This window comes from Aspergillus fischeri, genomic scaffold, assembly GCF_000149645.3.
Source record: "Aspergillus fischeri NRRL 181 1099437636245 genomic scaffold, whole genome shotgun sequence".
Taxonomy (NCBI): Eukaryota; Fungi; Ascomycota; class Eurotiomycetes; order Eurotiales; family Aspergillaceae; genus Aspergillus; species Aspergillus fischeri.
Window position 1 is genome coordinate 1,947,809 of NW_001509773.1, and position 20,952 is coordinate 1,968,760.

At 51.0% G+C, this 20,952-nt stretch overlaps 9 protein-coding genes across 9 annotated transcripts, besides 3 other annotated features; 6 read left to right on the top strand and 3 right to left on the bottom strand.

Annotated features, from left to right (window-relative positions):
- Nucleotides 1–184: 184 nt before the first annotated feature.
- Nucleotides 185–1,141: a mobile genetic element.
- Nucleotides 1,142–1,449: 308 nt separating this feature from the next.
- Nucleotides 1,450–1,498: a microsatellite.
- A 340-nt stretch (nucleotides 1,499–1,838) lies between these two features.
- On the top strand, nucleotides 1,839–2,625 carry NFIA_108230 (uncharacterized protein; the record flags this gene model as incomplete). The annotated part of the gene is made up of 2 exons (XM_001267226.1): nucleotides 1,839–2,202; nucleotides 2,258–2,625. 2 exons carry the CDS (start codon nucleotides 1,839–1,841, stop codon nucleotides 2,623–2,625), a joined length of 732 nt encoding a protein of 243 aa, XP_001267227.1.
- A 461-nt stretch (nucleotides 2,626–3,086) lies between these two features.
- On the top strand, nucleotides 3,087–4,127 carry NFIA_108240 (NAD(P)H-dependent flavin oxidoreductase; the record flags this gene model as incomplete). The annotated part of the gene is made up of 1 exon (XM_001267227.1): nucleotides 3,087–4,127. The coding sequence occupies one exon, from the start codon at nucleotides 3,087–3,089 to the stop codon at nucleotides 4,125–4,127; it is 1,041 nt and encodes a 346-aa protein (XP_001267228.1).
- A 493-nt stretch (nucleotides 4,128–4,620) lies between these two features.
- Nucleotides 4,621–6,222, bottom strand: NFIA_108250 (taxilin; the record flags this gene model as incomplete). The annotated part of the gene is made up of 5 exons (XM_001267228.1): nucleotides 4,621–5,127; nucleotides 5,196–5,439; nucleotides 5,494–5,642; nucleotides 5,719–5,993; nucleotides 6,099–6,222. The coding sequence occupies 5 exons, from the start codon at nucleotides 6,220–6,222 to the stop codon at nucleotides 4,621–4,623; spliced, it is 1,299 nt and encodes a 432-aa protein (XP_001267229.1).
- Nucleotides 4,766–4,823: a microsatellite.
- An 862-nt stretch (nucleotides 6,223–7,084) lies between the features above and the next one.
- Nucleotides 7,085–10,367, top strand: cym1 (pitrilysin family metalloprotease cym1; the record flags this gene model as incomplete). The annotated part of the gene is made up of 2 exons (XM_001267229.1): nucleotides 7,085–7,470; nucleotides 7,556–10,367. The coding sequence occupies 2 exons, from the start codon at nucleotides 7,085–7,087 to the stop codon at nucleotides 10,365–10,367; spliced, it is 3,198 nt and encodes a 1,065-aa protein (XP_001267230.1).
- Nucleotides 10,368–11,520: 1,153 nt separating this feature from the next.
- Nucleotides 11,521–13,540, top strand: NFIA_108270 (fungal specific transcription factor domain-containing protein; the record flags this gene model as incomplete). The annotated part of the gene is made up of 7 exons (XM_001267230.1): nucleotides 11,521–11,604; nucleotides 11,678–11,988; nucleotides 12,051–12,474; nucleotides 12,525–12,834; nucleotides 12,910–13,124; nucleotides 13,172–13,235; nucleotides 13,290–13,540. The coding sequence occupies 7 exons, from the start codon at nucleotides 11,521–11,523 to the stop codon at nucleotides 13,538–13,540; spliced, it is 1,659 nt and encodes a 552-aa protein (XP_001267231.1).
- Nucleotides 13,541–13,927: 387 nt separating this feature from the next.
- On the bottom strand, nucleotides 13,928–15,402 carry NFIA_108280 (uncharacterized protein; the record flags this gene model as incomplete). Its single annotated transcript, XM_001267231.1, has 2 exons — nucleotides 13,928–14,275; nucleotides 14,326–15,402. The coding sequence occupies 2 exons, from the start codon at nucleotides 15,400–15,402 to the stop codon at nucleotides 13,928–13,930; spliced, it is 1,425 nt and encodes a 474-aa protein (XP_001267232.1).
- Nucleotides 15,403–16,185: 783 nt separating this feature from the next.
- Nucleotides 16,186–16,971, top strand: NFIA_108290 (protein N-lysine methyltransferase family protein; the record flags this gene model as incomplete). Its single annotated transcript, XM_001267232.1, has 2 exons — nucleotides 16,186–16,283; nucleotides 16,344–16,971. The coding sequence occupies 2 exons, from the start codon at nucleotides 16,186–16,188 to the stop codon at nucleotides 16,969–16,971; spliced, it is 726 nt and encodes a 241-aa protein (XP_001267233.1).
- A 2,235-nt stretch (nucleotides 16,972–19,206) lies between these two features.
- On the top strand, nucleotides 19,207–20,044 carry NFIA_108300 (putative 2-hydroxychromene-2-carboxylate isomerase; the record flags this gene model as incomplete). The annotated part of the gene is made up of 4 exons (XM_001267233.1): nucleotides 19,207–19,281; nucleotides 19,340–19,439; nucleotides 19,498–19,781; nucleotides 19,841–20,044. The coding sequence occupies 4 exons, from the start codon at nucleotides 19,207–19,209 to the stop codon at nucleotides 20,042–20,044; spliced, it is 663 nt and encodes a 220-aa protein (XP_001267234.1).
- Nucleotides 20,045–20,198: 154 nt separating this feature from the next.
- On the bottom strand, nucleotides 20,199–20,694 carry NFIA_108310 (uncharacterized protein; the record flags this gene model as incomplete). The annotated part of the gene is made up of 2 exons (XM_001267234.1): nucleotides 20,199–20,311; nucleotides 20,367–20,694. The coding sequence occupies 2 exons, from the start codon at nucleotides 20,692–20,694 to the stop codon at nucleotides 20,199–20,201; spliced, it is 441 nt and encodes a 146-aa protein (XP_001267235.1).
- Nucleotides 20,695–20,952: the final 258 nt, after the last annotated feature.

Here is a 20,952-nt window from a genome sequence, read left to right on the forward strand (position 1 = left end):
CTAGAATCTGGCTCTCAATATCTTCAGGAGTATCCTGGACAGCTTCCTCTGCAGGGTTCAGAAAGGTATCAATATCCATTAGGTCCTGGATAGGCGTAGAGAGCTTAAGAAGAGAGAAAGCATTCTGTATATCATCCAGAACTGCTGGATCGACAGGCTCTCGATATGATGGTTGAGAATCTAGTGCCTTTTGAAAGCAATTCTGGATTACCTGCCCAGAAAGATCAAATTCCCAGCTCTGGATTCCCCATCGAACCGCTCGTAGAATGTTCATTGACGCAATTGGATCACGATTAAGCTCAAACTCTTGAAGGATGAAGCGAATCCAGTATCGTTTCCAGTATGACTTCCAACAGTGGATAATCCCTTGATCAAGAGGCTGGTATCGGCTGGTAGAGTTCGCAGGAAGCCATATAATAAGAGTATTCTGTAGTGGATAACCACTAGATTGAATCTCTGTTACAGCAGCTTGATGAGCAGAGAAGTTATCCATAAGAAGGACAACATTCCGTCCACTCATCTGCTTATCAAACCAACGAAGAAAGTCTGTAAATATTGATGTTGTAATCCAGGCTTTCTGGTTACTCCGCCAGATAAGATTCAGATTCCGTATATTAACACCAGCAGCTTGGAAAGCTCGTGGATTCTTCGCTGTACCAATAAACCATGGTAATAGCTTCTCAGAGCCATCCGCATTGCAACAAAAGAGGGCCGTTATCCGTGCTTTATCTTTCTTTCGACCTGGAAGTTGACGTGTTGAAAGACTCCGTGCAGGAGACCGCTTCCAGAAGAGGCCAGTCTCATCACAGTTAAACTGGTCCTTAAGGCTATACGCACTTAAGACTTGTTTAATCTCAAGCATCTCTTGATCTGCCTGAGCTGGAACACTTCCCTCCTCTCCATGATGTCGATACCATCTTACTGACCTCCTTGTCTGGAAGTTATGAAGCCATCCATTACTGAAAGTTGGCATCTCTTGCCCTGGGTAGATCTTCTCCCAAAAAGACTGAGCCTTTTGTCGAATAATCTCTGCAGAGATAGGTATTTGTTCCTCCACACGTATTATCCACTCAAATAAGGCGTTCTCTAGCTCTGGCCAGTTCTCACGGCGTTGGCGCTTTGCATCGCGGGTAGGGAGGGAATCGGCATCAAGATAGTCGTATTTGCGGGATAAGATATCAGAGATGAGACCAGATGAAAGAGTATGATCGTAGGTCTCCTGAAACCATTTGCGAAGGTCTTTCTGTGTTGCGTTTGGATGGAGGCGTTTTTGGGCTCGCAAAGCAGCCTTCTGGGACGTTGAGATAGGCTTCCTCTGAGGCATATTAGCTAATAAGAACCCCTTGATATAACGAGATTTTGTATGGGAGATAAGGCAAAGTTAACGAGACTCGCTGTAGCGAGGGATCTCGTTATTTATATGGAGAATTAATTGAAGCAAGGAAAAAATCTCGTTATATCGAGGTTCTCGTTATAGCGAGGCTCGTTATAACGAGGTTTTACTGTATTCGCAATTCATGCAGCCCAGAATGTGGGCCTAAATGACAGGCATTGACAATTGACCCAATGGGGTGCTATGTGTACATTATCCCTGTACGCCCCTGATGGTCCGATTGACGTGCGCTGAAGCCCTGAGCCTCATAAGCGTTTTTGCAAAATCTCCAATTGCTCTCGAATTTGGGGGCCGAATTCTGTTTGTGACAATTGACTCTTGTGTACTATCCTCTGCGGTAAGTGTAACCTTGTAAGCTTCCAAGCATCTACGCTGGTTAACATTCTCCCTTTGTATTGTCATTGCTTCTACGCCCTCACGGCAAGTCGACCGGAACCCACAATCAATGTCTGGCGTATTAGACGGCCCTGCTGGGTTTGCGCTTCGCAAGAATGGCACCTGTCTCGACACAGAAGTGGATTGTGGTGCCACCATGCCCCCTTTTCGAGCCTGTTGTCCCGCGGGCTCACAATGTCCAAGTCAGTACAATGTGAACTGCTGTCCATCCGCCGCGAATTGTACGCAGCTGCTTGTGGAGACGCCGAAATGCGCCAATGAGACGTGGGATTTGTACAATTATTACGGATACTTTTGCTGTGAGAATGGGACAACAGCCTTCGGGACGAGTTCGAACAGTGATGGTTGCGCGGTGCCGGGGTATAAGTTCGATAGCTCCGAGACTCTGTTGCCGGTTGTCTCCTCGGGGAAGGGTACGTCGCTGCAGAACGTCTAAAGTCTTAGGTGAATGCTAACGTACCGTTCCAGCATTGGTTGGGACGTCAACTTCCCCAGTAACATCCACACCGTCGACGAGCTCTACATCCTCGGCATCACCAACGCAAACATCGACTCAACCCCCCGATACGTCCTCCAAGACAAACACAGGAGCCATTGCAGGAGGCGTAGTTGGCGGCGTGGCTGGAGTAGCCCTCATCGCTTTCTTGGTGTGGTGGTTTCTCAGTCGCCGAACGAAACGTCAGCCAGTCGTCCCCGGGCCACAGGTGGTCCCCGTCACAGATTATAAAAATAATAGTCAGATGGTCAGTGAACTTGACGGCCGCAGCACTGCACATGAGCTCGAGGGCCAGGCAAATCCTCACGAGTTGCCGGCGGACTCGACATTCCATCGATGATACAAGGAACGAAGTATGCCACAAATCATTAGCGTCTTTGTCACATATCGGCTATATGAAGTAATGAAAACCAAAGAGATGGTAGTGGTAGATGTAGATGTGTATTGTTGATAGTTGGAACGAAGGCACAGGATTCAGCCTCGGTCCGGCTGCTCGGGGCCTCCGCTTCCCCGCATTCACACAGGCACAACAACTGCCTCGTCTCTGCGCGGTCGTTAATTATGGGTCAATAATGATTCTAGGGCTCATGAGAGCTGGCTTTGTATATAGGACTAATCAATATGACCTCTCTGTTTACTCGATCCCTTCCGATCTTTTCAACCGTCTGCCCTAACTATTGCTTCTCAGCCTAGGCACATCCTCTCAGTCCTCTCTACAACAGCCGTCAAGAATAGGAATGACACAAGACAACGCATACTTTTGAAGACGACTTGATACTCCTAGTCCATTCTAAGCTCAAAATGTCCGTCCACACACCCCTCTGCTCCCTCCTCAATATCCAGCACCCCGTCCTGCTGGCAGGCATGGCGCGTGCATCCGGCGCCCCCCTCGCCGCCGCCGTCTCCAACGCAGGCGGACTAGGAACCATCGGCGGGCTGGGCTACACCCCGCAACAACTGTCGGAGATGCTCACGGAACTCAAATCGCTGCTCCGCGACAAATCTCTTCCCTTCGGCGTGGACCTGGCCCTGCCGCAGGTCGGCGGCGGTGCCCGCGCCACGAACCACGACTACACACACGGCCAGCTCGACGAGCTCATCGAGGTTGTCATCTCGCACGGCGCGAGGCTCTTCGTGTCTGCCGTGGGTGTGCCGCCCGAACGCACCATCAAGCGGCTCCATGACGCTGGTATCCTGGTCATGAATATGGTCGGGGCGCCGAGGCACGCGGAGAAGGCGCTGCAGCGCGGGGTGGACATTGTCTGTGCACAGGGCGGGGAGGGTGGCGGGCATACGGGCGACATCCCCTTCTCCGTCCTCGTGCCGGCCGTCGTGGACGTCGCGAAGCGGTATAAGAGCCCGATGACGGGTCAACCGGCGCTGGTTGTCGCGGCGGGCGGGATTAACGACGGTCGCAGCCTGGCGGCGTCGCTGATGCTGGGTGCGTCAGGGGTCTGGGTAGGTACGCGGTTCGTGGCGTCCGAGGAGAGTGGTGCTAGCCGGATGCACAAGGAGGCTGTGGTCAGGGCCCGGTACGGCGAGACGCAGCGGACGCTGGTTGTCACCGGACGGCCGCTGCGGATGCTGCCGAATGATTACATCAAGGACTGGGAAAAGCGGCCCCAGGAGATCGCCGACTTGACGGCCAAGGGCATCGTCCCCATGATGCACGACCTGGAGAACGAGAAAGAGGTCGATATGCCCTTCCTCATGGGCGATGTCTCGGCCAGCATCGCAGAGATCAAGCCTGCAGGTGACATTGTGCGCGAGATGGTCCAGGATGCCGCCGAGATGTTGAAGAAAGGAGCGTCGTATACTATCGGATCGTCAAGTAAGCTATGATTCTTTGGCTGTATGTACTCCGTAGTTTAGATGCCTTTTCGGAATCTGCTATGTTGTAAGAATGCATTTCATGATTGCCTGAAGCTATCAATAGGGTTTTTGTTCATTCGGCATGTACAAGTACAGGAACATGTGCAATAAAATAGAACGGGTGCGACGGGCGAAATGAAAAACCTCGTGGATGAGGAGACATGCTTTGTGGTATACTTGAGACTAGGTCGGCAGCACCAGACGAGAGGCTCACCAATGGTGTCTCCATTACTCTGGCTTGAACTATGCTGAAATGACCCTTCAGGCGCGAGAGGCTTGCTGCTAAACGTCCCTTCCTGATATGCGCGACTCAAATCAAATACTCATAGCGAATCGAGTCATATCCGTGCGGGTGACGAGCGTCTCGCAACGCATATACGCCCTTCTATGCATTGGCCGCCAGGAAACTCATATAATACGAGGTAAACACGATGCAGCAGGTACTAGGCAGGACCAAGATCCATTAATGGCATCCGTTGATCATGGTTTTGTTTCCATTCGCTCGCGCTTCCAGAAGGTTAGGCGGCGGGGGTGGCCCAAAGACAGGCTTCTCAGTCGCCTGGGGAGCGCTACGGCCGCCGTTGATGTCGTGCTCCGGATTGTCCAACTCGTATTCGTCGTCGCTGATACCCTCGTCGTCTTCATCATCTTCGTAGTCTTCGTCGTACTCGCTCTCTGTTCCCTCGTCGTCTCCGTTCAACTCGGCTGTGAGACCCTGCCCGCGGCCCTGGGCCTGCATTCGCCGGCAAAGCGCTTCAAGGTGTTGACTCTTCTTTCGCCACTTTTCCAACTCTTCATGATTTCGCGTGCGTTCCTCGGCCATCTCTAGTATGTTTCGGTTCGTTTGATCGTGCTTGCGTGTGAGTGTCAGGTTCTCCTTCTCTAACCGTTTGGTTTTCTTCGACATTTCCTCCATCTCTTTGCGGAATGTCAGGAACAGTTCGTTACTGTTATTGAGTGTATCCTCCACCTGTGACATTATTATTACCTGCTATTGTAACAGAAGTGATGGGCCGCGTAATGGACGCCGAAGCATACCTGCTTGAACTTTTCAACGTAGATATTCAGTTGGCTGCGCAACTCGGCTTCGGTATGCGAAAAAGTAGACACCTGCGAACTGAGCGCACGACAACGGGCCGCTTCGTTTTCAGCAGCGCGGCGCTGTTCTTCGTACTTGGCAGTCAGGCACTGGATCTCGGCATCTTTGCTGCGCAAGAGCGCTTTATAATGCAACTCTCGCATTTCGAACTTTTCGCCAATGGTCTTAATTTTGGCGCGCAGACTGTAATGCAAAGGTCAGCGGTTAAACCGATGGTCCGTATGACAGTACACTTACGCCTCGTCCAAGTCGATATCCAGCTTTTCGTTGCGAGGGTTGCCCTTTGCTGCCATGACATCTTGGATGTCGTACAACAGAGAGTCAAGCCGTTCATTCACAATCAGACGCGCCTTTTTCTCGGTTTCCTCCAGTTTTTTGTTTTCGTCCTGTCGAACATGCGCCTGTCAGACCAACGCTCTTGCAGCTGAAATAGACGATTCCGTCGAGTCCGAATCAACCCACCTTGACCTTCTTGTTCTCTTTGGTAAGCTCTCGGCAGAGTTTCTCCAGTTTATCTTTCATGGTGACAGTCTTGTTCAGTTCCGACTTGCCCTTGTCCTGGTCCTTCTGGAGTTGATCGGCCCGCTTTTTGCTTTTGGCATAGTCGCGATCCAGCTTCTTCATGTCCGCCAACAGTTCGGTGTACTTCTTGTGCACGGTCTCCAGTCTGGTCATGGGGGACTCGATGTTGCTGAGCAATTGGTTCAAATCTCTGGTAGCCTTCTTGACCTCACGCTCTGTCGGTAAGTGCCGGTTAGTGTCAACTCCTCAATAAGTATCGTAGCGATCAAAAACTCAGCTGCACATGGGGTTTTTTGCGAGGAAAAGGCCGCATAACGAACCGATTTCTTGTTCTTGATCTTTCTCCCCAGCAGCATCTTGCTCCAGCTGAGAGATTTTGGCAGCAAGTAGCTTAGACGTTTCATTTGGATCCGCCATCTTCTTCCCCTTGTTCTTCTTCGACATTGCTGCAGATGACATGGCCTCCGATTCCTGCAGAAAACAGTGCCGAATATTCGGTGCGATTTGCGGATTCGTTGGCGGTGGTCGCGTGGCCAATCCACGGATGCCGAAAATTGCGAAGACGGCAAGGTTGGCGAGAAGCGGTAGACCGTTAAATGGGTGGCTTTTCGGTACACGGCTGCGGAGACAGGAACACCACGAATGTAAGACAGCACTCCCCAAGAAGTATGATCGAGGCTCTAGTCTAGTCGAAGCCGAAAACCCACAGAGTACCTATATTAGCGGAGAACCTAGGTGGCCTTCTCTTTTAAGACTCGCAGAACTCGGTGGATTGAATCTCCACAATCTTTGCACCAAGTTCTGCCAGACGATAGAAGACCTTCAAGCAAGAATATAGGCTGCGAGAGCTTCCGGAGAATGAGAGCAGGTCTGCCAGATGAAAGACGGACACACAGAACAGAAGCTTCGAGGACCTTGCCGGGGAGAATGGATCGAATCGAATCCAGTTGTGAGCGTAGGTAAGAGGGGGAATGCGCTCTTGACCGGCACTAACCCGATTTGAAATCTTCAATCTTGGCATCGGCCAAAGTACCACAGCCTGGTCTGCCATCATATCCTTCGATTCACCTACAACGATATATCTATTGGACCTTTTCTACCGTCCTTTTCAAACGCCTCTGTCTGTCCAGTCACAGGTATCCTTTGTCGGATCAGAGTGATTGGGACACTTTTGGCTGCACCCTTAAACGACCCCCTTATCTCGGTACCATAAGTTGGGGTAACAGCTCCTAGAAGACAGAAAAGCTCACGATCCTATACACTGCTGCAGCTAGGCGGTCTCTCTCCTTTCCAGGTTGTCCACGCCATGTTGCGCTCTTTCTCAGGGGCAGGTAAATGCAAATGCCGAATACCGGTCTCGAGGCAGCCAGTCTGTGGTCGGTCGCTGAGAGTCAGCAACACACTCACTCCATGGATTCAATCTCGAAGAGCTGCGTCAACCGTCACTAGCTTGGACAGTTTTCCGAATGTCGGAGAGAAACTTCACGGGTTTACAGTCCAGGAGAAGAAACATGTGCCAGAGTTGCACCTTACGGCAGTACGGTTAAAGCACGACAAGACAGATGCAGATTACCTTCATGTCGCCAGGGAGGATAAGAACAATGTCTTCGGTATTGGCTTTAAGACGAACCCCCCAGATGCGACTGGCGTACCACATATTTTGGAGCACACCACGTTGTGTGGAAGTGAAAAGTGAGAAAGCTTCGGTCCGACTCTTGCGCAAGTATAAATGTGCCTTTCGAGATGGACTTATTGCTGATATACTTCCACATTGCAGATACCCAATTCGCGACCCGTTCTTCAAAATGCTTCCGCGGTCATTGTCGAATTTTATGAATGCTTTCACCTCCGCCGACCACACCACGTACCCCTTCGCCACAACAAATCAACAGGACTTTCAAAACCTGCTCTCAGTATATTTGGACGCTACCCTACACCCATTGCTGAAAGAAGAAGACTTCAGGCAAGAGGGATGGCGGCTGGGACCAGAGGACCCTCGATTCATTCTAACCCAGAGAGAGCAATCCGAGGGAAACCTACAGTCAGACGATGTGGTTTTCAAAGGTGTCGTCTACAACGAAATGAAGGGACAGATATCAGATGCCAATTATCTTTACTACATCAAATACCGTGAAAGTATCTGCCCGTCGCTGAATAACTCTGGTGGAGACCCTCAGTACATCACCGATTTGACGCACCAGCAGCTGGTGGACTTCTCCAAGCGGAATTACCATCCCAGTAACGCCAAGATTTTGACATACGGGGACATGCCTCTGAGCGGACACTTGAAACAGATCGGTGAGGTGCTGGATGGTTTTGAAAGGGGACAGGCCGACACAGGTGTCAAGCTGCCCTTGGACCTGAGTCGCGGTCCCCTGAATGTCACTGTTCCCGGACCTATCGACACATTCGCCAGCGAGGACAAGCAGTACAAGACCTCCACCTCTTGGTATATGGGCGACACGACCGACGTCGTCGAGACGTTCTCGGTCGGAATACTGTCTTCCTTGCTCCTCGATGGCTATGGTTCGCCAATGTATCGTGCGTTGATCGAGAGTGGGTTAGGGTCTTCTTTTACTCCCAACACAGGCCTTGATTCCTCTGGTAGAGTGCCAATCTTTTCAGTCGGTCTTACCGGCGTGAGCGAAGCGGACGCACCAAAGGTCAAGACGACTATTAAAAGGGTTTTCGAGGAGTCTCTTTCCTCCGGGTTCAATGATGAGAAAATCCAAGGCTTCCTTCATCAACTTGAACTCGCGTTGAGACACAAGACGGCTAACTTCGGTATTGGTGTCATGGAGAAAACCCTTTCATCCTGGTTCAATGGTTCGAACCCTATGAAGGAGTTGTCTTGGAATGAAGTCATCGATGAGTTCAAGAAAAAATATGAACAAGGAGGCTACCTTGAGTCATTAATGAAAAAATATCTCATGAACGATAACTGTCTGACGTTTACGATGGTGGGAACTCCCTCGTATAACAAAGAACTCGATGATCAGGAAATGGTGCGCAAGGAAAAGAAGCTCAGTCAGCTCGTTGAACGCCATGGCTCGGTTGAGCAGGCTGTCTCTGCGCTTGCTGAAGAAGAGCTTCAGTTGCTCAAGATTCAAGAAGAGGCGCAGAACGCCGATTTGAGCTGTTTACCCTCTCTGCGCGTTGAGGATATCTCCAGGGAGAAGGAACGCAAACCCGTGCGGGAGTCCAAGGTGGACGATATAGACGTTGTCTGGCGCGAAGCCCCAACAAATGGGCTCACCTATTTTCAAGCATTGAATTCTTTCGAGGAGCTCCCGGATGACCTGCGATTGCTATTGCCGCTGTTCAACGACTGTATCATGCGACTAGGCACTGGAGACAAATCCATGGAACAGTGGGAAGATCTGATCAAATTGAAGACCGGCGGAATCACAACATCCACTCTCCACACATCTTCTCCTACGGAGTTGGGTAAATTTAGGGAGGGCCTGCAGTTTTCAGGATATGCTCTGGACAGCAACATTCCAGATATGCTGCAGATTCTCACTACACTCGTCACTGAGACAGATTTCACCAGCCCGCATGCGCCCGCCATGATTCAGGAATTACTGCGCATGACCACCAACGGCGCTTTGGACGCTGTTGCCGGGTCGGGCCATCGTTACGCCCTGAATGCGGCAGCCGCTGGTCTATCTCGGAGCTTTTGGGTTCAGGAACAGCAGTCTGGCCTGGCGCAATTGCAAGCTACGGCTAACCTCCTTCGCGACGCGGAGAGTTCGCCAGAACGTCTTGCTGAGCTGATTGATAAGCTTCGGCTGATTCAGTCATTTGCTATTTCCAAAGGCTCTGGCCTCCGTGTTCGCGTGGTTTGTGAGCCCAGCAGTGCATCGCAGAACGAGAGTGTGCTCCAGAAATGGCTGGCAGGACTGCCTCGTAATAGGTCTCCCACTTCGCCACTTGATCATTCTGGCGTGAATTCGGTAGCTAATAGGGTATTCTACGACCTGCCTTACAAGGTCTACTACTCTGGACTTGCCATGCAGACGGTCCCTTTCATTGATCCTTCTAGTGCACCTCTCAGCGTCCTTTCTCAACTTCTGACCCACAAATACCTTCACCCTGAAATCCGAGAAAAGGGAGGTGCGTATGGCGCCGGGGCCAGCAACGGCCCTATCAAGGGATTCTTCGCCTTTACTACCTACCGGGATCCCAACCCAGTGAACAGTCTCAAAGTCTTCCAGAACAGTGGGATCTTTGCTCGGGATCGTGCCTGGTCAGACCGCGAACTTGCTGAGGCCAAGCTGGGCATCTTCCAGGGACTTGATGCTCCTATGAGTGTCGATGAGGAGGGTGCCAGGTATTTCATGAGTGGCGTTACCCATGAAATGGACCAACGTTGGCGAGAGCAAGTACTGGACGTCACTGCAAAGGATGTCAATGAGGTTGCTCAGAAGTTCCTAGTTGAGGGATCTCGCCAATCCATCTGTTTGCTTGGCGAGAAGAAGGATTGGACTGATTCCGAAGGCTGGGAAGTCCGAAAGCTCTCGATGAATGCCTCAGGTGAGCCTGCGATCGACCCCATGGGCCAAGACGGCGCCGTGGAGTCTGCTTAAAGTTGAGACAGTCTTCGACGACTTGGTCTAGACGAACATGATACCCCAAATCTTGGACCCTTCATCACGCTCTGGGGTCCCCTATTGTATCATTATAATGACCTTTTATCATCACGTCCGCCGGACACATTGCTTGTATATAGGCATCTTTCTGTATAGTATACCGACTTCACTCCCTCTTTTTCTCCTTCCTTTTCCCGTTTCCATCGTTTCAGCGCGTCTCAAGAACAAACCTCGACCCCGTCTTCGATCTTGATCCCCATGATCGGTAGATGGCTGGTCCTCCTGGCCTTTCAAGCCTGGAGTAAGCGCAAGATCAGTAAGAATGTGAACCCATGAGGTACACTTCTTGTCTCCGTTTCTCAGACCCTCTCTGAACTCTCAGCCTACGCAGGGCGGACTAAAAACGCGAGAACATGAATAAAATTGGAGCAAGCCGGTAACTGCTTGTATCTTATCTCGTAATTAGTTGATACTTGAACGCCGCCCACCTGGGCTAGCCGGTGACCTGTTGAAGTCTATAGACCATCAGACCAAGGTTATGGCTACTTTTCATAAAATAAGCGCTCCACCAAAGAAGGCCAGAAGCGGTAAACGGGGGTTGTGATTGTATTCTGCAGCCAATTTCCAATTCTCGTTAGAGTACTCTTGGCTTATCAGGGGTCTGTTGACCAACTGACGAATCGTGAGAGGATCTACGGAGTAAATCAGAGAAGAGGAGGTCTAGTCTAGTGTCTACAGAGTCTACCTTACTGTCCAGTCTCCCCCTCTCACGTGTCTGCGCTTCAGATCCCTCAACATCCCAAATCACGCCAGATTCTTCTTATCATCGTTTACTTCCGATGAACTTGAAACGAAACGTTCCCCAGGCGTAAGGAAAGTGGCCGCTCCTTTGCCTCGGCTGGGTTCTCCACGAAAATCATGCTATTCGGCGATTCATGTGTATAGCGCCATGAAGAGAACGGGCTCCATTGTCGTGGGCCCAAAGCCGACAAAGGCATGCGGTAGGTGGAGCTGAATTCTCTTTGATAAAGTAGATTGATTAGTGCTGGATAAAACTGACGAGATCTATTACAGTCAATTGTCGTAGGTTGAAGGTGAAATTGCAGCGACTGTCAACCAGAATGGGCCAATTGTACTGACGGCCTTCAAGATGAAATGTGAAGTCGACGGGGCTCCTCCATGTCGTCGCTGTCGTCATACGAACGCTCCATGTATCTTCAAGCCTAGATCAAATGTACTGATCGCATTTGCCTCAGTGCTTCCCTGGAAAGTCTGAGGAGATTCCATTGCATACTGACACCCTCTAGGCTGCAGCGGTCCAATCAATAGCTGAACGGTCACAGAGTGTGCAGGGCACGCTCGTGTATCATCCTTCGTCTCCCGATCAGGATTCCTCGTCTATCCTCGGGCGTCTGGAGCGGATCGAGTCACTGCTAGGCATTGGTAAAGAGGGAAACAGGTCCTCATTGCTGACCATCGACTCCGATCTGGAGGAAGAGTCTGACGATGTGTCTTCCCGTGGACTTTGGAAAGCTGTTGAGCGTCTTAAGATCATCACCAGTCCGCCTCAGGATCAGAATATCTGGTCATATTCGATCGTCACCCGTTTATGGATCTCGTATGTAGCTCATCCTTTGTTTACCTTCTCCCTTCTCAGTGTGCAAACTGACTCAAATCTAGATTTCTGAACAACCTTCCATTACTTCATTTTGTTCAGGATCAAAGTGTCTTGGTCTCCCCTTCACCACTCTTGCTTGCCTCGGTTCTCTACATATCGGCCGTGCATAGCCCTCTACCGGAGCTTGCTTCGTTAGCAGGTGGGTATTTCGCAGCTACATGCAGTGCGATTTCCGAGCTTGTCGTTCCAAGCGCACGGCCTGGCACCTCTGGCTGGACCAGAAGCCATGTCTCCTCATCCTCAAAGGACGAGCATACGGTGTTTCAGGATATTCTCGGCCTTATTATGGCCAGCCTAAGTTGCGAGGCGTACATTGAAACTACAGACAAGTGGATAGCCCTCGCGTACCGACTTCTACTTGACCACTGCCCTTCCAACCTGGAAGACGCAACATATGATTGGCGTCGTCTTTTCTCTGGCATTCAGGTACTTTGCAGCGTCCTTTGTTTGATCAGGCTACGTTCTAATGTCTCTAGGTAATCGACATAGAGCATGCCTCCATGCACATGTGCTATCCCCTTCTTCCCAGACAGCCACCCATACCGGCTCTGCAACACTTGGATAGCCAACATGACAGTGCATTTCGCGGCCTCTCGCAGATGATGCACCAAGGCCTTAACCATTTCGTAGGCCGGAAGCTCCCCACTATATGGTCCTTCGTTAGTGCAAGGGATTCGGATGCCTTGCCCTCGGTTGGCACGCCTTTCACAGAAATGGATTCTCAAGTCATTCGACTGTGGGCCAAGAAACTTGATGAGTGGCTGGTTCAATACAACGGAGCGTCGCGTAAGTCATTTTCCTTGCTGGACAGAACTAGCGATGGATGTAGCCAACACTAACGTATCGTGCTTGTGTCCACAGAGCCCTCCCCGTCCGACCGTCAAGGTATCCTTATCCTCTTGCAGTACCATCTCCACAAGCTGTACGTTTTATCAATCTACCATCCAGCTCGTGGCTTCGACCTGGGCTCTGCGAACATCACCCCGAGCGAACGGCAGGAGCTTCTGATGTCGGCGCGCGCTGTCCTGCGATTGCGGCAGGATGATTCGAGCATCTGGTCGAACTGGGATCTGATTGTAAGCATGTCCTCACCTCCCTTCTTGGGGCAAGTTAACAAATCTAGATGATAACCTGGGCAGCTATGCTCCTGCTACGCGGGGTCGAGGACGGAATGACACATCACGATGGTACGGTGCGATCAGCCAGGCGTTGAAATCGTATTCTAACACTACATGTTGCAGATCTCCGTCTGATCCAAACCCAGCTGAGCACCTTGAAACGGAGCGATCCGTCTACACTAAGCATCCACGGCGTCCTTGCAGAACGGCTCCAGTCAGGAATACAGAGCATGCACACCCCGCCGGACAATGGACCTGATTTTGCGTTCCCGGCGCCGAATATGGATTATTCGTGGACGATCTTTGATCAGCAGATCATGAATCTAGCCAATCCGCCTTGGCTTTTTGATGACTCTTCCCTAGCGCCGCCATAAAAGCCGGTCGAACAATATCGGTGACAGCGGCATCCAACCGTCGGTGGTATGGCAAGCTCTGTTCCTCTGAGCGGTTACTTGAAAGGTTCTGGACCCCACAAGCTAAGGACAAAGCTGAACATAGCAGTTGGAGAGATCTGTAAAAAGATTATACATTGATCGTGCAGTACACCAAGTGTGTAGCTGGTTGTTCTTCTTGAGAACTGGGTATAAGGTAACTGATCGTTAATCATATCATAATGTACAATTCAGGCTCAATGCTATGGAATTGGCCCGTTTGAATATAAGCGTTTCCAGCCGCATTCTTTCTGACTCACTGCTGCCACTAGTCCTGGCATTTCTTAGTTTCGAGCTCAAGCGGGTCAGACAGTTCCTGCAGCAAGCGGATTAATCTTCTCCACTTGACCCGTGAGAAGCGTTATCTCCATGGCTGTGGGACGAATTTGGCTGACCAGCAGCTCTCGAGGCGCTGCTCAGGACTTCGGTAGGTGTTCTCGGGGACATAGAAAGGTCTTCGGACGCGCCAGTGGCTGATAGAGACGAGGGTAGTGGGGGGAAAGGTTCGGTTTGGGAGGAATTCGTAGGCGGTCGCCAGTCGGACTCGCGACGTAAGACCACTTCACGGGTAGGTGAAAGAGTACGGGCTTCATTTGACTCTACGAGGGTGTAATCCGGGGATGTAAAAGGGAGATCCGAGACACCAGGCGTAGATTGTGTATAAGATGACGGTGAAGGCTACATTCCGGGTGAGCAAGAGCGGTTCAAACTAATGGCGACTGGCATACCTTGTCTTTGCTTTGATCGAGGCCACGACTTGCAGCCAATTTTCGTGCAGCAGCCCGTCTCCGAGCTACGTCTATTTCTTCCTCTAGCTCTGCTTGCTCCTCTTCTTTTCTCAGATCCACCAAGGACGCTGTGCGGTAATCACGAGTATGCTCTTTGTTAGGACTCTGGGATTCTCGTAACCGACTCTTTTTCTTTTTGGACTCCCTCGAAGCTGAAGTCCTGAAACTAAAGGTTCCGGACATGGACCGTTTAATCCCTGCAACTTTGTAGCTCAATTGATCGTCCGAGTCTAGTCCTGTTCCTCGGCGACTGACCCACGCCAATGCAAATTCGTCATCTAGAGGAACTGCATCTTCCTCCTCGTCGCTAGGGATCAAATCCCCTCTCGAGCTCAAGGAGTTTACGGTCTCACGGGATGTCTGCGTAGCACTGCGGTACCGCCCATTCTTGCTGGAGGAGTCCTGCTCCTCCGTTTCTTCAGCGGACTCCATGAGGGGCTCATCCTCTGGCACATGCCGGCGCAGCCCCGTAGGATGTTCCTGGAGATCCGCAGCGGATGGTCGGTATTTCAGCCCTCGCGCCCCCAGTCTCCAAGGAAAACGCTCCAAGAACCCCAGAAAGGACGAGCTTGGAATAACAGTCGGATCATTTCGATTATCTGGTACCAAAACACTGCTCTTGCGCCTCGTGCCTCGAGTACCGTAACTCATTTTACGCTGTCTGCGTGGCTGTTCGGCGCCCCCGCGCGTCAAGCCGCTCCCCGCCAGCAGCCTGTCGAGCTCGTCCGTGCCCCATCCAAGCAAGCTGTCGTTGGCATCATCATTATCCCAATCATCGTAAAAGTCAAAGCTGGCTTCCGCACGTCCCCGTCTTCGACGTCGAAGATGGTCCTCCCGACTGGGAAGACAGGGGGCCGTACATGCGTGGATGCAGTTTCCAATCGAAGAGAGACAAGGTAGGATATAGTGGTGCGAAAATGTGTAGAGTCCCTCCTGCGCCGTCTCGTTCGCAGTTTCCAAGTTGTGGGAGATCTGGTTGATCGTCTGGCGGACCCGAGGGTCTCTGGGTCGCATCATCTTGATGATAAGGTATCCCGTTTGGGTATGACGATCAGGCAACGGCGGAGATTTTGAGATGCTTCAGTCTGTCCCAAAAGAATCACATTGAAGTGAATCGATGGAACGAATGATATCGGCAAGTTGGTGGCTTGATCGTCAGCCCCATCGATATGTCCATACGACGTGTAGATAGAATGCGATAGTTTGTTGGGATGTGGTGTGCCTCACTGCCTCAGGAATGAGGGCCCGCCTCCACTCTGCGATGTCATTTCCGCACTTGGCGGTTTAGTCAGCGGCGCGTGCCATCAGTAACTAACTAACTGACTAGTTTATCTATCGCCCATATCAGTAAACATTTACCAGATCTAACTCCCTAGGGTCGTCAATCAATTGTCCGTCTTTGACTTGAAAATGGTATATTACATTCGTTTTCTTAAGACCCCTAGATTTCAGAGTCAAAAAGCGGGGCTCGTCACTGTAACTGCGCTCATATGCATCACCACCGATCTAGGAGATGCATTTCTAGCACAAGATATCGATTTGCAGGTGACATTGAGTTCCAATGGCTCAGACGGGATCCTGTATAAGGACAGCCTACAGTGGAAAGCAGGAAGACGCGAGCTTCCGCTATCCTTAGGTCCATTTTCCGCCAGACTATCTCAGGAGGCTATCGTGCTAGGTGTAACCGCAATTGACCCTCAACGGACGAGCCCGCCTGGTTCAGATCATCTGCTCGACACCTCTAAACTCCCTCTAGTCATATCAGGGTGGAGCGCACCGTTTGGAGGGTCAGAGTCTCTTATGGCTGAGAAGCTTGTCGAACGACGCTTCCGCCCAAAGGATCAGTTGGATCTCCGGATATGGGAGGAGACCGGCAACAGCATTGCCCGGCACATCTGGTGAGGCCTCTAAATCCCTATCTGGTTATCGTTCTAAGAAGACATATATTGCGTCCGCAGGGATGCAGCTATCGCATCGGTTATATACCTTGAGCAAGCGATCACTAAGACTCCAGGGTCTGCCGCACCTCTGCTCGAGAGCCTGTTACAAGGCCAAGGCAGCACCCCTCTTCACGCCATTGAATTGGGGTCTGGCTGCGGTATTGTGGGTATAGCGCTAGCAGAGCTCCTCCCGCATTGCTCGGTTCTACTTACAGATCTTGATGAAGTTGAGGAGATTGTTATGAAAAACATAGCCGTCGCAAGGCCAGCTCCATCGTCCCGGGTCAGATATCAACCACTTGATTGGGATGAAAAGCTGCCTGACGATTTATGTGACGGCCACATTGACCTCATTCTTGTCTCGGATTGCACGTACAACGCGGACAGCCTGCCGGCGCTGGTCAATGTGCTGGACCGTCTGGTCCAGATGTCGCCTGACGCTGTAGTCCTGGTGGCTTTAAAGAGACGACATGATAGTGAAGTGGTCTTTTTCAGCCTGATGGACTCGGTTAATCTTTTCAGTCTGCATAAGGACACCATGCAACTTCCGTCTCAACATGGCCAGTTTGACGAGGTTGAGCTGTACTGCTATGGACGAAAGGACAGACAGTACTCTCACCACTGCAAGCCCATCATGGCGAGCTGAAAGATACTTCCTTTTCCGTGATAAATTACGTGGTCAAACGAGCAACAAGAAATCTTGCCTACCTCGCGGCGAACGCGTCAGCCGGGAGGCAAACCCGGCATATTGTATGCCGACTCTGGCCAGCTTCTGGACACACGTGCCTGGATGGCTCGTTTCGGGGTGGTTCCGCCAAATTTATGCCGTCTTTCTTAGTTGACGCTGCCGCAAATTACTGGTCCAAGCAAGCAGACAATCCCACGTATACGGTTTTGTGCTGAACGTGGTATTTACCTCTTCTTCACTTGACAAGGCGAATTCTGGACGACAGAACTGTTGAAGAATTTCCGGGTCGGCTCCTTACAAGAAGTCGCATTGGGCCACAAAAGCGACGACGGAACTCTTGGATTAGACTAGTAATAGTCAGATTCGCCCAACCGTATGAGTGCGGCACAGCGTCCGCGCAATATTCAAATTGGACATTCATTTCGTGATTTTCAATTATTCTGTTTGAGACCTGCTGTTGTTGTTCTATACCAGCGCCTGAGTACTGTAATTTAACACGTCATTTTGCAATCTGCCCTCTTCCAGCCGTGCAATCTGCTCAACAAAGACAGCCAAGCTGACAGGAGTCTCAAATGGAAGACTTAGTGCCTGGATCGAGAACGATACTTGGATCCTGTTTCTCCAACGCGTCGTCGAGAACTGGATCGGTTCCAGGATCGTGCGTACTCGGACCGCTTCCGTCGCGACACGCGCGGTGCTGTCCCTCGGCTAGTGACGCCCATAATCTCACGATCAACGTTCGAACTGTTTTCCTGTTGCTGTTGCTCATCGTTCGACGGGAAGTCTCCCTCTTCATTCGGAGGGTTGGATGACATTGCGTAACTGAGGTGCACAACTTGTGGATCAATACTATTAACGGTATGCGACAACCGAGCTGAGATGGTCTAGAGGAGATTTGTCGCTTGCGTATCCTTTGGAGGCCCTGGGATCTGATATATCGAGCGCCAGCCGGGTTTTGGACCGAGAGTGCCACAGTAGAGGATTTGGATCATTATGACGATTCTGCGATGCAATGACGGAAGATCATACCTCCCATTCAATGAAGTCATATTGTTGATGCTCGCGATCCCGATCAGGGAAGCTTCTTCAACTTCTGCTTTGCTGTTTCAAGTCGTCCTTTGTTAATCCGCAAGTGATGCCGTCTTGTTAGTGGCCTTTCTTGGATGGCCCATCCGTCACCAGATACCACTCTAATATGGTTCTTATGACTGTAAGCGCACGCAGAGCTCGACCTCGGTTTGGCGTAGAGGGCCGTCGAATGGGATAGAGTTGGAAGAGCCGCTTCTCGAGATGGTCCTCAGTCAAGCGTACAAGATCTGCGCTTCATCAAGAGATTTGGCTCCTCGAAATGGTCACACCTGTTGTTCTCATTGACAAACGGGGAGACACTTGGATCTCGCAGAGTTGTTCTGCAAACATGGCAGTAAGCACCATACGGGTGGCTTGGTAAATACTTTGCATGGCGACGCCTCTCAATCACTGTATCCTGAAAGGACCATGTCCTTACCATCGGACATCCCCAACGGCTTGGAACCTTCAAACCCCAACCAAGTGCACTGGGCTGATACTGATTACTGATCACTTCAATTCAACGTGCTCTAGTTCCTTGGCATTTATCGAATTGTTGAGACTGTGAAGCTGATCTGTTCAAGTACACTATACGGCCAAGCCATGCGGCTTGCAGTGAGACGCGACTAGAAGGCACTATCATCATCAGCATGTTTCATCTCGCATCGCACTTCCTCATTGAGATAGAAACAAAGAAGAAAATTGTCATTTTGCCAGCTTTCTTTGGCTGTGTCCTGGACTCCTGATGTAGCGGTCGGATGCATGATTCCGTGCTTTCGGGGATTGAAAATGCCTCCTCGAACGAGCATCAGAGTGGCCAGCAGCGTAGAGATATTCAGATGGTCATGGAGAGAGGAAGCCGCGGCCTGGACTTGCTGGAAAGTCTGTATACGAGCGTCTACATCAGAGAGCATGAAGTACTTCGTATACGGTATAGCATCAATGGGCACAGCCTCGGCAGTCCCGCTGACAATGACTCAGCAGCATATGCGGAGTGGTAACTAACTATCAAATGCCACGACACTCAAATACTACTCACGTTTGACGAACTATATAAAGAGACTTATCTGCTTCTGGATTTACAAGACAGAGCCGTAACGGACTGCGTTACCTGGACTGCACAGCATGGCCGCCCCCAAGATTACACTCTACTTCGACGTCGTGAGCCCGTTCGCTCATATAGCGTTCCATGTATTGAAAGTGAGTGATAGCATGCTCGCATCCGACGTCTTAGAGGCTGCTAGTAACATTTTCGAAGCACTCTCCCACATTTGCCGAGTGCGATATTACATATGTGCCCATTTTCCTAGGTGGGTTGATGAAGGCATGCGAGAATACTCCACCCATCCGGATCAAAAGTAAGTCAGTTTCCAGGGAGGTTTCATGCTCAGCCCAATACCTAACGGTGTCCTCCAGATAAGGCGCAATGGATCAACCAAGAACGGCGCCGCTGGGCCCGATACTTCTCCGTTCCCATTGTTGAACAAACGCCGGCAGGCTTTCCGTCCCTAACTGTGGCCCCGCAGCGTGCTCTGTGCGCCATCTCGCAAAAGGCGCCGGAACGCTTTGTCCCCGCTGTCGAGGCGCTCTTTCAGTCCTACTGGGTCGAAGGGAATAGCCAGATCGGACAACCTGAGGGATTCGGCCCCGTCCTGGAGAAAGTGCTCGGCAAAGATAGCGCAGAGCAGATCCTCAAGGCTGTATGTTGATTGTTGTTATTGCGTTTCGTATTGCTGGCTTTACTGACCGTCGGTAACAGATGAGCCAAGACGAGGCCAAATCGCTCTTGTCGGCTAACACAGATCGCGCATTCAAGTCCGGTGCCTTTGGGCTTCCCTGGTTCGAGTGCACCAACTCCAAGGGTGAGACAGAAGGGTTCTGGGGGATCGACCATCTGGGCCAAATCGCCGAGTTCTTGGGATTGGATCGCAGCCTGGACAAAGGTTTCCGGGCGGTGCTGTAGCGTGTGATATGATGTCTAGTTTGTCGCTTTTGGGTCGTTTCAGTGGTCATTTCGCAGTTCGCGATACTGCTTGCCATTGGTATCGTAGCTAGGCGGATCGTCAATTGAATGTATGTACATCGATTTGCTCAGATAAGGCCAAGCCTCCGCAATGTCATTGCTGCTTCGAAGGCTGCACCGCATCGCTCTTGTGCTTTTCCTGCAGAAACTCGGCGATTCGCTCCTTGGGCAGCTCATCAATCCTGCGAGCTTCTTGAGGATCGCAGTCTGTCTCGTATCAGCCCATGAACCAATTTATCAATCAATAACTAAGTGAACAAACCCTCAACCCCCGTACCCGTACTCTCCTCCGCCTGTTTACTCCCCATCGTGATCGAGTACGCCGTATCCCGAACCTCCCGCACAACATCCTCGGCTGAAACCGCACCAGCTTTATTTCTGATTTCGGCCATGGTCGTCCCAGCCATGTTGCTGATGTGATTCCCCAGGTCAGCGAGGGAACTCGTTGTCGTCGAGTACATATCCGCAGTGCTGGTGCTAGACCCCGTTGCCCGAGTCCCGGCCCGCCCTTGTTCCTCCGCCTGCTGCATCCTGGATTCCATTTCCGGGGGTTGTTGCGTATCGTGCGTGGAATCTGAATTGGGATCCATTCTGGCAATCTAGTGATTTAAACAATTCAATCTAAATCAATGGCAAACTTTTTGGCTGTTGTGTGGTGGGTGTATAACTGTATATGAATATGAAATGAAGGCTTCATATGGGTCCACGGCCGAGCCGATGACATCAACCGCGCAGAAGTTCCAGGATATCATCATGTCATGATTTCAGCCTTATGGATCCCCCCTGGAACGATAGCCGAGTTAGCTCAGTGGAGTCAGAGTATTTTGTGTGTCTCTTATTCGCCGGTT